This window comes from Taudactylus pleione, unplaced genomic scaffold (assembly GCF_031769625.1).
Source record: "Taudactylus pleione unplaced genomic scaffold, aTauple2 ptg000747l, whole genome shotgun sequence".
Taxonomy (NCBI): domain Eukaryota; kingdom Metazoa; phylum Chordata; class Amphibia; order Anura; family Myobatrachidae; genus Taudactylus; species Taudactylus pleione.
In genome coordinates this window covers 2,940,503-2,955,471 of record NW_028285149.1, presented here as the reverse complement: position 1 = coordinate 2,955,471, position 14,969 = coordinate 2,940,503, and the positions used below count along the sequence as shown (strand labels likewise).

At 44.5% G+C, this 14,969-nt stretch overlaps 1 protein-coding gene across 1 annotated transcript in view; it reads right to left on the bottom strand.

The window, feature by feature from the left end:
• LOC148477106 (pepsin A-like) overlaps window positions 1-11,047 on the bottom strand; it is a 600,278-nt gene extending 589,231 nt beyond the window's left edge. The window contains exons 1-2 of the mRNA XM_088457226.1: window positions 10,896-11,047; window positions 9,988-10,132 (exon numbers count right to left, since the gene is read on the bottom strand). Coding sequence (XP_088313352.1) covers window positions 9,988-10,132; window positions 10,896-11,047 — 297 coding nt within the window. The remainder of the gene's footprint in view (window positions 1-9,987; window positions 10,133-10,895) is intronic.
• Between the last annotated feature and the right edge of the window lie 3,922 nt (window positions 11,048-14,969).

Genomic DNA, 14,969 nt, shown 5'->3' with positions numbered 1-14,969 from the left:
GGGTGTATCTGCATGCCTATATTCTGTGTGTGTGACTGCGGGTATATCTGCATGCCTATATTCTGTGTGTGTGACTGCGACTGTATCTGCATGCCTATATTCTGTGTGTTTGACTGCGGGTGTATCTGCATGCCTGTATTCTGTGTGTGTGACTGCATACTGCGGGTGTATCTGCATGCCTATATTCTGTGTGTGTGACTACGGGTGTATCTGCATGCCTATATTCTGTGTGTGACTGCGGGTGTATCTGCATGCCTGTATTCTGTGTGTGTGACTGCGGGTGTATCTGCATGCCTGTATTCTGTGTGTGTGACTGCGTGTGTATCTGCATGCCTATATTCTGTGTGTGACTGCGGGTGTATCTGCATGCCTATATTCTGTGTGTGTGACTACGGGTGTATCTGCATGCCTATATTCTGTGTGTGTGACTGCGGGTGTATCTGCATGCCTGTATTCTGTGTGTGTGACTGCGGGTGTATCTGCATGCCTGTATTCTGTGTGTGTGACTGCGGATGTATCTGAATGCCTGTATTCTGTGTGTGACTGCGTGTGTATCTGCATGCCTATATTCTGTGTGTGACTGCGGGTGTATCTGCATGCCTATATTCTGTGTGTGTGACTGCGACTGTACCTGCATGCCTATATTCTGTGTGTGTGACTGCGGGTGTATCTGCATGCCTATATTCTGTGTGTGTGACTGCGTACTGCGGGTGTATCTGCATGCCTATATTCTGTGTGTGTGACTACGGGTGTATCTACATGCCTATATTCTGTGTGTGACTGCGGGTGTATCTGCATTCCTATATGCTGTGTGTGTGACTGCGGGTGTATCTCATGCCTGTATTCTGTGTGTGTGACTGCGGGTGTATCTGCATGCCTGTATTCTGTGTGTGACTGCGTGTGTATCTGCATGCCTATATTCTGTGTGTGACTGCGGGTGTTTCTGCATGCCTATATTCTGTGTGTGTGACTGCGGGTGCATCTGCATGCCTATATTCTGTGTGTGTGACTGCGTACTGCGGGTGTATCTGCATGCCTATATTCTGTGTGTGACTATGGGTGTATCTGCATGCCTATATTCTGTGTGTGACTGCGGGTGTATCTGCATGCCTATATTCTGTGTGTGTGACTGCGGATGTATCTGCATGCCTGTATTCTGTGTGTGACTGCGGGTGTATCTGCATGCCTATATTCTGTGTGTGTGACTGCAGGTGTATCTGCATGCCTGTATTCTGTGTGTGTGACTGTGGGTGTATCTGCGTGCCTATATTCTGTGTGTGACTATGGGTGTATCTGCATGCCTATATTCTGTGTGTGACTGCGGGTGTATCTGCATGCCTATATTCTGTGTGTTTGACTGCGGGTGTATCTGCATGCCTGTATTCTGTGTGTGTGACTGCGTACTGCGGGTGTATCTGCATGCCTATATTCTGTGTGTGTGACTACGGGTGTATCTGCATGCCTATATTCTGTGTGTGACTGCGGGTGTATCTGCGGGTGTATCTGCATGCCTATATTCTGTGTGTGTGATTGCGGGTGTGTCTGCATTCCGATATTCTGTGTGTGACTGCGGATGTATATGCATGCCTATATTCTGTGCGTGTGACTGCGGGTGTATCTGCATGCCTATTCTGTGTGTGTGACTATGGGTGTATTTGCATGTCTATATTCTGTGTGTGTGACTATGGGTGTATCTGCATGCCTATATTCTGTGTGTGTGACTGCGGATGTATCTGCATGCCTGTATTCTGTGTGTGACTGCGGGTGTATCTGCATGCCTATATTCTGTGTGTGTGACTGCGGGTGTATCTGCATGCCTGTATTCTGTGTGTGTGACTGCGGATGTATCTGCATGCCTGTATTCTGTGTGTGACTGTGGGTGTATCTGCATGCCTATATTCTGTGTGTGTGACTGCAGGTGTATGTGCATGCCTGTATTCTGTGTGTGTGACTGCGGGTGTATCTGCATGCCTATATTCTGTGTGTGACTGCGGGTGTATCTGCATGCCTATATTCTGTGTGTGTGACTGCAGGTGTATCTGCATGCCTATATTCTGTGTGTGTGACTATGGGTATATCTGCATGCCTATATTCTGTGTGTGACTGCGGGTGTATCTGCAAGCCTATATTCTGTGTGTGTGACTGCAGGTGTATCTGCATGCCTGTATTCTGTGTGTGTGACTGCGGGTGTATCTGCGTGCCTATATTCTGTGTGTGACTATGGGTGTATCTGCATGCCTATATTCTGTGTGTGACTGCGGGTGTATCTGCATGCCTATATTCTGTGTGTGTGACTGCGGGTTTATCTGCATGCCTGTATTCTGTGTGTGTGACTGCGGATGTATCTGCATGCCTATATTCTGTGTGTGACAGCTGGTGTAATTGCATGCCTATATTTTGTGTGTGTGACTGCAGGTGTATCTGCATGCCTGTATTCTGTGTGTGTGACTGCGGGTGTATCTGCATGCCTATATTCTGTGTGTGACTGCGGGTGTATCTGCATGCCTATATTCTGTGTGTGTGACTATGGGTGTATCTGCAAGCCTATATTATGTGTGTGACTGCGGGTGTATCTGCATGCCTATATTCTGTGTGTGACTGTTGGTGTATCTGCATGCCTATATTCTGTGTGTGACTGCGGGTGTATCTGCATGCCTATATTCTGTGTGTGACTGCAGGTGTATCTGCATGCATATGTTCTGTGAGTGTGACCGCGGGTGTATCTGCATGCCTATATTCTGTGTGTGTGACTGCGGGTATATCTGCATGCCTATATTCTGTGTGTGTGACTGCGACTGTATCTGCATGCCTATATTCTGTGTGTTTGACTGCGGGTGTATCTGCATGCCTGTATTCTGTGTGTGTGACTGCGTACTGCGGGTGTATCTGCATGCCTATATTCTGTGTGTGTGACTACGGGTGTATCTGCATGCCTATATTCTGTGTGTGACTGCGGGTGTATCTGCATTCCTATATTCTGTGTGTGTGACTGCGGGTGTATCTGCATGCCTGTATTCTGTGTGTGTGACTGCGGGTGTATCTGCATGCCTGTATTCTGTGTGTGTGACTATGGGTGTATCTGCATGCCTATATTCTGTGTGTGTGACTGCGGGTGTATCTGCATGCCTATATTCTGTGTGTGACTGCGGGTGTATCTGCATGCCTATATTCTGTGTGTGACTGCAGGTGTATCTGCATGCATATGTTCTGTGAGTGTGACCGCGGGTATATCTGCATGCCTATATTCTGTGTGTGTGACTGCGGGTATATCTGCATGCCTATATTCTGTGTGTGTGACTGCGACTGTATCTGCATGCCTATATTCTGTGTGTTTGACTGCGGGTGTATCTGCATGCCTGTATTCTGTGTGTGTGACTGCGTACTGCGGGTGTATCTGCATGCTTATATTCTGTGTGTGTGACTACGGGTGTATCTGCATGCCTATATTCTGTGTGTGACTGCGGGTGTATCTGCATTCCTGTATACTGTGTGTGTGACTGCGGGTGTATCTGCATGCCTGTATTCTGTGTGTGTGACTGCGGGTGTATCTGCATGCCTGTATTCTGTGTGTGTGACTGCGGATGTATCTGCATGCCTGTATTCTGTGTGTGACTGCGTGTGTATCTGCATGCCTATATTCTGTGTGTGACTGCGGGTGTATCTGCATGCCTATATTCTGTGTGTGTGACTACGGGTGTATCTGCATGCCTATATTCTGTGTGTGTGACTGCGGGTGTATCTGCATGCCTGTATTCTGTGTGTGTGACTGCGGGTGTATCTGCATGCCTATATTCTGTGTGTGACTGCGGGTGTATCTGCATGCCTATATTCTGTGTGTGACTGCGGGTGTATCTGCATGCCTATATTCTGTCTGTGTGACTGCGGCTGTATCTGCATGCCTATATTCTGTGTGTGTGACTGCGGATGTATCTGCATGCCTGTATTCTGTGTGTGACTGAGGGTGTATCTGCATGCCTATATTCTGTGTGTGTGACTGCGGGTGTATCTGCATGCCTGTTTTCTGTGTGTGTGACTGCGGGTGTATCTGCATGCCTATATTCTGTGTGTGACTGCGGGTGTATCTGCATGCCTATATTCTGTGTGTGACTGCGGGTGTATCTGCATGCCTATATTCTGTGTGTGTGACTGCGGGTGTATCTGTATGCCTGTATTCTGTGTGTGTGACTACGGGTGTATCTGCATGCCTATATTCTGTGTGTGTGACTGCGAGTTTATCTGCATGCCTGTATTCTGAGTGTGACTGCGGGTGTATCTGCATGCCTATATTCTGTGTGTGACAGCTGGTGTATCTGCATGCCTATATTCTGTGTGTGACTGCGGGTGTATCTGCATGCCTGTATTCTGTGTGTGACTGCGGGTGTATCTGCATGCCTGTATTCTGTGTGTGACTGCGGGTGTATCTGCATGCCTGTATTCTGTGTGTGACTGCGGGTGTATCTGCATGCTTGTATTCTGTGTGTGACTGCGGGTGTATCTGCATGCCTGTATTCTGTGTGTGACTGCGGGTGTATCTGCATGCCTGTATTCTGTGTGTGACTGCGGGTGTATCTGCATGCCTGTATTCTGTGTGTGACTGCGGGTGCATCTGCATGATTATATTCTGTGTGTGTGACTGCGGGTGTATCTGCATGCCTGTTTTCTGTGTGTGTGACTGCGGATGTATCTGCATGCCTGTATTCTGTGTGTGACTGCGGGTGTATCTGCATGCCTATATTCTGTGTGTGTGACTGCAGGTGTATCTACATGCCTATATTCTGTGTGTGTGACTATGGGTGTATCTGCATGCCTATATTCTGTGTGTGACTGCGGGTGTGTCTGCATGCCTATATTCTGTGTGTGTGACTGCAGGTGTATCTGCATGCCTGTATTCTGTGAGTGTGACTGCGGGTGTATCTGCATGCCTATATTCTGTGTGTGACTATGGGTGTATCTGCATGCCTATAATCTGTGTGTGACTGCGGGTGTATCTGCATGCCTATATTCTGTCTGTGTGACTGCGGGAGTATCTGCATGCCTATATTCTGTGTGTGTGACTGCGGATGTATCTGCATGCCTGTATTCTGTGTGTCACTGCGGTGTATCTGCATGCCTATATTCTGTGTGTGTGACTGCGGGTGTATCTGCATGCCTGTATTCTGTGTGTGTGACTGCGGATGTATCTGCATGCCTGTATTCTGTGTGTGACTGCGGGTGTATCTGCATGCCTATATTTTGTGTGTGTGACTGCAGGTGTATCTGCATGCCTGTATTCTGTGTGTGTGACTGCGGGTGTATCTGCATGCCTAATTTCTGTGTGTGTGACTGCGGGTGTATCTGCATGCCTATATTCTGTGTGTGTGACTATGGGTGTATCTGCAAGCCTATATTCTGTGTGTGACTGCGGGTGTATCTGCATGCCTATATTCTGTGTGTGACTGTTGGTGTATCTGCATGCCTATATTCTGTGTGTGTGATTGCGGGTGTGTCTGCATTCCGATATTCTGTGTGAGACTGCGGATGTATATGCATGCCTATATTCTGTGCGTGTGACTGCGGGTGTATCTGCATGCCTATTCTGTGTGTGTGACTATGGGTGTATTTGCATGCCTATATTCTGTGTGTGTGACTATGGGTGTATCTGCATGCCTATATTCTGTGTGTGTGACTGCGGGTGTATCTGCATGCCTATATTCTGTGTGTGACTGCGGGTGTATCTGCATGCCTATATTCTGTGTGTGACTGCAGGTGTATCTGCTTGCATATGTTCTGTGAGTGTGACCGCGGGTGTATCTGCATGCCTATATTCTGTGTGTGTGACTGCGACTTTATCTGCATGCCTATATTCTGTGTGTGTGACTGCGGGTGTATCTGCATGCCTGTATTCTGGGGGTGTGACTGCGAACTGCGGGTGTATCTGCATGCCTATATTCTGTGTGTGTGACTACGGGTGTATCTGCAAGCCTATATTCTGTGTGTGACTGCGGGTGTATCTGCATTCCTATATTCTGTGTGTGTGACTGCGGGTGTATCTGCATGCCTGTATTCTGTGTGTGTGACTGCGGGTGTATCTGCATGCCTGTATTCTGTTTGTGTGACTGCGGATGTATCTGCATGCCTGTATTCTGTGTGTGACTGCGTGTGTATCTGCATGCCTATATTCTGTGTGTGACTACGGGTGTATCTGCATGCCTATATTCTGTGTGTGTGACTGCGGGTGTATCTGCATGCCTATATTCTGTGTGTGACTGCGGGTGTATCTGCATGCCTATATTCTGTGTGTGACTGCGGGTGTATCTGCATGCCTATGTTCTGTGTGTGTGACTGCGGGTGTATCTGCATGCCTGTATTCTGTGTGTGACTGCGGCTGTATCTGCATGCCTATATTCTGTTTGTGACTGCGGGTGTATCTGCATGCCTATTTTCTGTGTGTGTGACTGCTGGTGTATCTGCATGCCTGTATTCTGTGTGTGTGACTGCGGGTGTATCTGCATGCCTATATTCTGTGTGTGACTTCGGGTGTATCTGCATGCCTATATTCTGTGTGTGACTGCGGGTGTATCTGCATGCCTATATTCTGTCTGTGTGACTGCAGCTGTATCTGCATGCCTATATTCTGTGTGTGTGACTGCGGATGTATCTGCTTGCCTGTATTCTGTGTGTGACTGCGGGTGTATCTGCATGCCTATAATCTGTGTGTGTGTTACTGCGGGTATATCTGCATGCCTGTATTCTGTGTGTGTGTCTGCGGATGTATCTGCATGCCTGTATTCTGTGTGTGACTGCGGGTGTATCTGCATGCCTATATTCTGTGTGTGTGACTGCGGGTGTATCTGCATGTCTGTATTCTGTGTGTGTGACTGCGGGTGTATCTGCATGCCTATATTCTGTGTGTGACTGCGGGTGTATCTGCATGCCTATATTCTGTGTGTGTGTCTATGGGTGTATCTGCATGCCTATATTCTGTTTGTGACTGCGGGTGTATCTGCATGCCTATATTCTGTGTGTGTGACTGCGGGTGTATCTGCATGCCTGTATTCTGTGTGTGTGACTACGGGTGTATCTGCAAGCCTATATTCTGTGTGTGACTGCGGGTGTATCTGCATTCCTATATTCTGTGTGTGTGACTGCGGGTGTATCTGCATGCCTGTATTCTGTGTGTGTGACTGCGGGTGTATCTGCATGCCTGTATTCTGTTTGTGTGACTGCGGATGTATCTGCATGCCTGTATTCTGTGTGTGACTGCGTGTGTATCTGCATGCCTATATTCTGTGTGTGACTACGGGTGTATCTGCATGCCTATATTCTGTGTGTGTGACTGCGGGTGTATCTGCATGCCTATATTCTGTGTGTGACTGCGGGTGTATCTGCATGCCTATATTCTGTGTGTGACTGCGGGTGTATCTGCATGCCTATGTTCTGTGTGTGTGACTGCGGGTGTATCTGCATGCCTGTATTCTGTGTGTGACTGCGGCTGTATCTGCATGCCTATATTCTGTTTGTGACTGCGGGTGTATCTGCATGCCTATTTTCTGTGTGTGTGACTGCTGGTGTATCTGCATGCCTGTATTCTGTGTGTGTGACTGCGGGTGTATCTGCATGCCTATATTCTGTGTGTGACTTCGGGTGTATCTGCATGCCTATATTCTGTGTGTGACTGCGGGTGTATCTGCATGCCTATATTCTGTCTGTGTGACTGCAGCTGTATCTGCATGCCTATATTCTGTGTGTGTGACTGCGGATGTATCTGCTTGCCTGTATTCTGTGTGTGACTGCGGGTGTATCTGCATGCCTATAATCTGTGTGTGTGTTACTGCGGGTATATCTGCATGCCTGTATTCTGTGTGTGTGTCTGCGGATGTATCTGCATGCCTGTATTCTGTGTGTGACTGCGGGTGTATCTGCATGCCTATATTCTGTGTGTGTGACTGCGGGTGTATCTGCATGTCTGTATTCTGTGTGTGTGACTGCGGGTGTATCTGCATGCCTATATTCTGTGTGTGACTGCGGGTGTATCTGCATGCCTATATTCTGTGTGTGTGTCTATGGGTGTATCTGCATGCCTATATTCTGTTTGTGACTGCGGGTGTATCTGCATGCCTATATTCTGTGTGTGTGACTGCGGGTGTATCTGCATGCCTGTATTCTGTGTGTGTGACTGTGGGTGTATCTGCATGCCTATATTCTGTGTGTGTGACTACGGGTGTATCTGCATGCCTATATTCTGTGTGTGACTCCGGCTGTATCTGCATGCCTATATTCTGTGTGTGACAGCGGGTGTATCTGCAAGCCTATATTCTGTGTGTGTGACTGCGGGAGTATTTGCATGCCTGTATTCTGTGTGTGTGACTGCGGGTGTATCTGCATGCCTATATTCTGTGTGTGTGACTATGGGTGTATCTGCATGCCTATATTCTGTGTGTGACTGCGGCTGTATCTGCATGCCTATATTCTGTGTGTGACAGCGGGTGTATCTGCATGCCTATATTCTGTGTGTGACTGCGGCTGTATCTGCATGCCTATATTCTGTGTGTGACAGCGGGTGTATCTGCATGCCTATATTCTGTGTGTGACTGCGGGTGTATCTGCATGCCTATATTCTGTGTGTGTGACTGCGGGTGTATCTGCATGCCTGTATTCTGTGTGTGTGACTGCGGGTGTATCTGCATGCCTATATTCTGTGTGTGACTGCGGTTGTATCTGCATGCCTATATTCAGTGTGTGTGACTATGGGTGTATCTGCATGCCTATATTCTGTTTGTGACTGCGGGTGTATCTGCATGCCTATATTCTGTGTGTGTGACTGCGGGTGTATTTGCATGCCTGTATTCTGTGTGTGTGACTGTGGGTGTATCTGCATGCCTATATTCTGTGTGTGTGACTACGGGTGTATCTGCATGCCTATATTCTGTGTGTGACTGCGGCTGTATCTGCATGCCTATATTCTGTGTGTGTGACTGCGGGTGTATCTGCATGCCTGTATTCTGTGTGTGTGTCTGCGGATGTATCTGCATGCCTGTATTCTGTGTGTGACTGCGGGTGTATCTGCATGCCTATATTCTGTGTGTGTGACTGCGGGTGTATCTGCATGCCTGTATTCTGTGTGTGTGACTGCGGGTGTATCTGCATGCCTATATTCTGTGTGTGACTGCGGTTGTATCTGCATGCCTATATTCAGTGTGTGTGACTTTGGGTGTATCTGCATGCCTATATTCTGTTTGTGACTGCGGGTGTATCTGCATGCCTATATTCTGTGTGTGTGACTGCGGGTGTATTTGCATGCCTGTATTCTGTGTGTGTGACTGTGGGTGTATCTGCATGCCTATATTCTGTGTGTGTGACTACGGGTGTATCTGCATGCCTATATTCTGTGTGTGACTGCGGCTGTATCTGCATGCCTATATTCTGTGTGTGACTGCGGGTGTATCTGCATGCCTATATTCTGTGTGTGTGACTGCGGGTGTATTTGCATGCCTGTATTCTGTGTGTGTGACTGTGGGTGTATCTGCATGCCTATATTCTGTGTGTGTGACTACGGGTGTATCTGCATGCCTATATTCTGTGTGTGACTGCGGCTGTATCTGCATGCCTATATTCTGTGTGTGTGACTGCGGGTGTATCTGCATGCCTATATTCTGTGTGTGTGACTGCGGGAGTATCTGCATGCCAAATGCTGTTGCTGACACTGTAACATAGCATTTCACATGCAGATACAGCCGCTAATCACACGAAATCTGCTTGTGTGTCCTAGTCGCATAAGTTTACCAATAAAACGTACTTGAAAGTAAAATGTTGCACGAAAAGACGTTTGGCACGATGTCCAGTGATTTGATTTAGACTTCAAACGCGATTATTAGTAAATTTCCCCTTTAGTCTTTTCTACTGGAGAGTTTTTACATCACATAAACACATGCAGCTTATTCCTACTTCAAATATGAACATTTCACTCCTCAATCAGTTCTGACTTTCCCATCGTTAGTTATTACTCACATCCATATAGCTGACTAAAGGCTCTGCGGCAGCTTTCTGTAATCCTGAGGAATATTTGCTGGAGAGATCTTGTGTATGCAGTGCAACAAGGAGCCCATGTTCCTGTAGTGATGTCCTCAGTGACTTTCCTCTTCTCAGAGGAACCCTAAAGAGATAGTCATGTTAGAGATAGCCATGTTAGAGATAGCCATGTAAGAGATAGCCATGTAAGAGATAGCCATGTTAGAGATAGCCATGTTAGAGATAGCCATGTTAGAGATAATCATGTTAGAGATAGTCATGTTAGAGATAGTCATGTTAGAGATTGCGATGTTAGAGATAGTCATGTTAGAGATAGCCATGTTAGAGATAGCCATGTTAGAGGGAGCCATGTTAGAGATAGCCATGTTAGAGATAGCCATGTTAGAGGGAGCCATGCTAGAGGGAGCCATGCTAGAGGGAGCCATCTTGAGATAGCCATGTTAGAGATAGCCATGTTAGAGATAGTCATGTTAGAGATAGTCATGTTAGAGATAGTCATGTTAGAGATAGCCATGTTAGAGATAGTCATGTTAGAGATAGCCATGTTAGAGATAGCTATGTTAGAGATAGTCATGTTAGAGATAGTCATGTTAGAGATAGCCATGTTAGAGATAGTCATGTTATAGATAATCATGTTAGAGATAGTCATGTTAGAGATAGCCATGTTAGAGATAATCATGTTAGAGATAGCCATGTTAGAGATAGCCATGTTACAGATAATCATGTTAGAGATAGCCATGTTAGAGATAATCATGTTAGAGATAGCCATGTTAGAGATAGCCATGTTAGAGATAGTCATGTTAGAGATAATCATGTTAGAAATAATCATGTTAGAGATAGCCATGTTAGAGATAGCCATGTTAGAGATAATCATGTAAGAGATAGACATGTTAGAGATAGCCATGTTAGAGAAAGCCATGTTAGAGATAGTCATGTTAGAGATAGCCATGTTAGAGATAGTCATGTTAGAGATAATCATGTTAGAGATAGTCATGTTAGAGAAAGCCATGTTAGAGATAATCATGTTAGAGATAGCCATGTTAGAGATAGCCATGTAAGAGATAGCCATGTTAGAGATAGCCATGTTAGAGAGAGCCATGTTAGAGATAATCATGTTAGAGATAGCCATGTTAGAGATAGCCATGTAAGAGATAGCCATGTAAGAGATAGCCATATTCGAGAGAGCCATGTTAGAGAGAGCCATGTTAGAGGGAGCCATGTAAGAGATAGCCATGTTAGAGATAGCCATGTAAGAGATAGCCATGTTAGATATAGCCATGTATGAGATAGCCATGTAAGAGATAGCCATGTTAGAGATAGCCATGTAAGAGATAGCCATGTTAGAGATAGCCATGTTTGAGATAATCATGTTAGAGATAGCCATGTTAGAGATAGCCATGTAAGAGATAGCCATGTAAGAGATAGACATGTTAGAGAAAGCCATGTTAGAGATAGCCATGTTAGAGATAGCCATGTTAGAGATAGCCATGTTAGAGTTAATCATGTTAGAGATAATCATGTTAGAGATAGTCATGTTAGAGATAGCCATGTTAGAGAAAGCCATGTTAGAGAAAGCCATGTTAGAGTTAATCATGTTAGAGATAATCATGTTAGAGATAATCATGTTAGAGATAGCCATGTTAGAGAAAGCCATGTTAGAGAAAGCCATGTTAGAGATAGCCATGTTAGAGATAGCCATGTTAGAGTTAATCACGTTAGAGATAATCATGTTAGAGATAGTCATGTTAGAGATAGCCATGTTAGAGAAAGCCATGTTAGAGAAAGCCATGTTAGAGTTAATCATGTTAGAGATAATCATGTTAGAGATAATCATGTTAGAGATAGCCATGTTAGAGAAAGCCATGTTAGAGAAAGCCATGTTAGAGATAGCCATGTTAGAGATAGCCATGTTAGAGATAGCCATGTTAGAGAAAGCCATGTTAGAGTTAATCATGTTAGAGATAGTCATGTTAGAGATAGCCATGTTAGAGATAGCAATGTAAGAGATAGCCATGTTAGAGATAGCCATGTTAGAGATAGCCATGTTAGAGATAGTCATGTTAGAGTTAGCCATGTAAGAGATAGTCATGTAAGAGATAGTCATGTTAGAGATAATCATGTTAGAGTTAGCCATGTTAGAGATAATCATGTTAGAGTTAGCCATGTTAGAGATAGCCATGTTAGAGATAGCCATGTAAGAGATAGCCATGTTAGAGATAGCCATGTTAGAGACAGCCATGTTAGAGATAGCCATGTAAGAGATAGCCATGTTAGAGATGGTCATGTTAGAGATTGCCATGTTAGAGATAGCCATGTAAGAGATAGCCATGTAAGAGATAGCCATATTAGAGAGAGCCATGTTAGAGAGAGCCATGTTAGAGGGAGCCATGTAAGAGATAGCCATGTTAGAGATAGCCATGTAAGAGATAGCCATGTTAGAGATAGCCATGTAAGAGATAGCCATGTAAGAGATAGCCATGTTAGAGATAGCCATGTAAGAGATAGCCATGTTAGAGATAGCCATGTTAGAGATAATCATGTTAGAGATAGCCATGTTAGAGATAGCCATGTAAGAGATAGCCATGTAAGAGATAGCCATGTTAGAGAAAGCCATGTTAGAGATAGCCATGTTAGAGATAGCCATGTTAGAGTTAATCATGTTAGAGATAATCATGTTAGAGATAGTCATGTTAGAGATAGCCATGTTAGAGAAAGCCATGTTAGAGAAAGCCATGTTAGAGTTAATCATTTTAGAGATAATCATGTTAGAGATAATCATGTTAGAGATAGCCATGTGAGAGAAAGCCATGTTAGAGAAAGCCATGTTAGAGATAACCATGTTAGAGATAGCCATGTTAGAGTTAATCACGTTAGAGATAATCATGTTAGAGATAGTCATGTTAGAGAAAGCCATGTTAGAGAAAGCCATGTTAGAGTTAATCAAGTTAGAGATAATCATGTTAGAGATAATCATGTTAGAGATAGCCATGTTAGAGAAAGCCATGTTAGAGAAAGCCATGTTAGAGATAGCTATGTTAGAGATAGCCATGTTAGAGATAGCCATGTTAGAGAAAGCCATGTTAGAGTTAATCATGTTAGAGATAGTCATGTTAGAGATAGCCATGTTAGAGATAGCCATGTAAGAGATAGCCATGTTAGAGATAGCCATGTTAGAGATAGCCATGTTAGAGATAGTCATGTTAGAGTTAGCCATGTAAGAGATAGTCATGTAAGAGATAGTCATGTTAGAGATAGTCATGTTAGAGATAATCATGTTAGAGTTAGCCATGTTAGAGATAATCATGTTAGAGTTAGCCATGTTAGAGATAGCCATGTTAGAGATAGCCATGTAAGAGATAGCCATGTTAGAGATAGCCATGTTAGAGATAGCCATGTAAGAGATAGCCATGTTAGAGATGGTCATGTTAGAGATAGCCGTGTTAGAGATAGCCATGTAATAGATAGCCATGTTAGAGAATGCCATGTTAGAGATAGTCATGTTAGAGATAGCCATGTTAGAGATGGTCTGTCTGCAACATGAACACACAATCTACGTGTGAGCAGCTAGAGAAAAACAGCCTCAGTAACATGCACAGGGGTATAACAACCAATCAGATTCTACTTATCATTTATCTAGCACGATTTAGAAGATACTAGCTAGAATTTGATTGGTTGCTATTGGCAACATCTCCACTTCTAAAATCCTGCACTTTAGCAACTATACCCCTCAGTGTGCAGGGCAGCATGACCACTCTCTGCATGTAACATACAGTATGGTGGGTGTGCTCCAGAAGCATAGTAACAAGCAGATCCATATAACCATAATGTCCAAACCTCTGACACAGCAAGCAATCATTGATTAGTATTTTATCTTATATATAAAAGTCATTGGTCTACGTGTTAGTTTCTTTGTTTCTTTGTCTGTCTTTCTGTCCGGTTATGCATTTGGACATTCCTGTACAGATTGAGATGAAACCAATGTGAGGTGATCCAGTTGGATCCTGGACATATTTTAGGGGGGTTAGGGTCCCAGCTGGACCTCTCGTTGGTGTACGCTGGGCATAACTGTGACCCTGGGAACCTGTTTTGGAGCTTCCACTGGATGAATTTGGACGACATCACATAATAAAGCTTAATAACTTGAAGATTTAAATCCAGGCAATGTCAGGTACTTCAGTTAGTTTAAATAAAAATAAAGTCATACTTACCAAATCCATGGGTGGCCTCTTTTTCGGTCCAGTAAAGTCCATTTGTCTCCGAAAAAAAATAAACCGAACAAGACCCCAAGGACACAGACACAGTGCTTCACTTAATGTTAGGGTTACTGCTGGTCATTTCCATGGGAAAGAATGGTGAAGCTCTGATTGGCTGAGAGTGTGGGAACGGTGCTCTTCAGATAGTAAATCAATGATAAATCAACCAAAAACACAAAACCAGCCTTTAGTAAAGTAACCCCTGAGAGTTACAGAGTGACAGAAAACGGCCGGCCGAGTGTCTGCTAGATTCCAAGGGGTATAGTTACTAGATTGAGGGTTTTTAAAAGTGGAGATGTTGCCCATAGCAACCAATCAGATTCTACTTATCATTTATCTAGCTCCTTCTAGAAGATAATAGCTAGAATCTCATTGGTTGCTATGGGCAACATCTCCACTTCTATATACCCGCACTTTAGTAAATATACCCTAAATATTTTAAAAACTATGTTATGCCTGGTAATATCTTCATTACAGGATGGTCGCAGACTTTGTATGAATCACCTAAATAAATAATCAGAGATAAAGAAAACAAGTGTCCCTACTGCCCACTAGTCCAATATTATATCAAGTTCACTACAAGAGAAGAAAATGATAAAAGGGGTCACTTTCCAAACAGTGTAAATGTGTAAAGCTTGTGTGATATCACAATTCCTCTCAGACAGCTCTACTAGGCAATTCTTCTTTACTGACACTCAAAAACAAGAG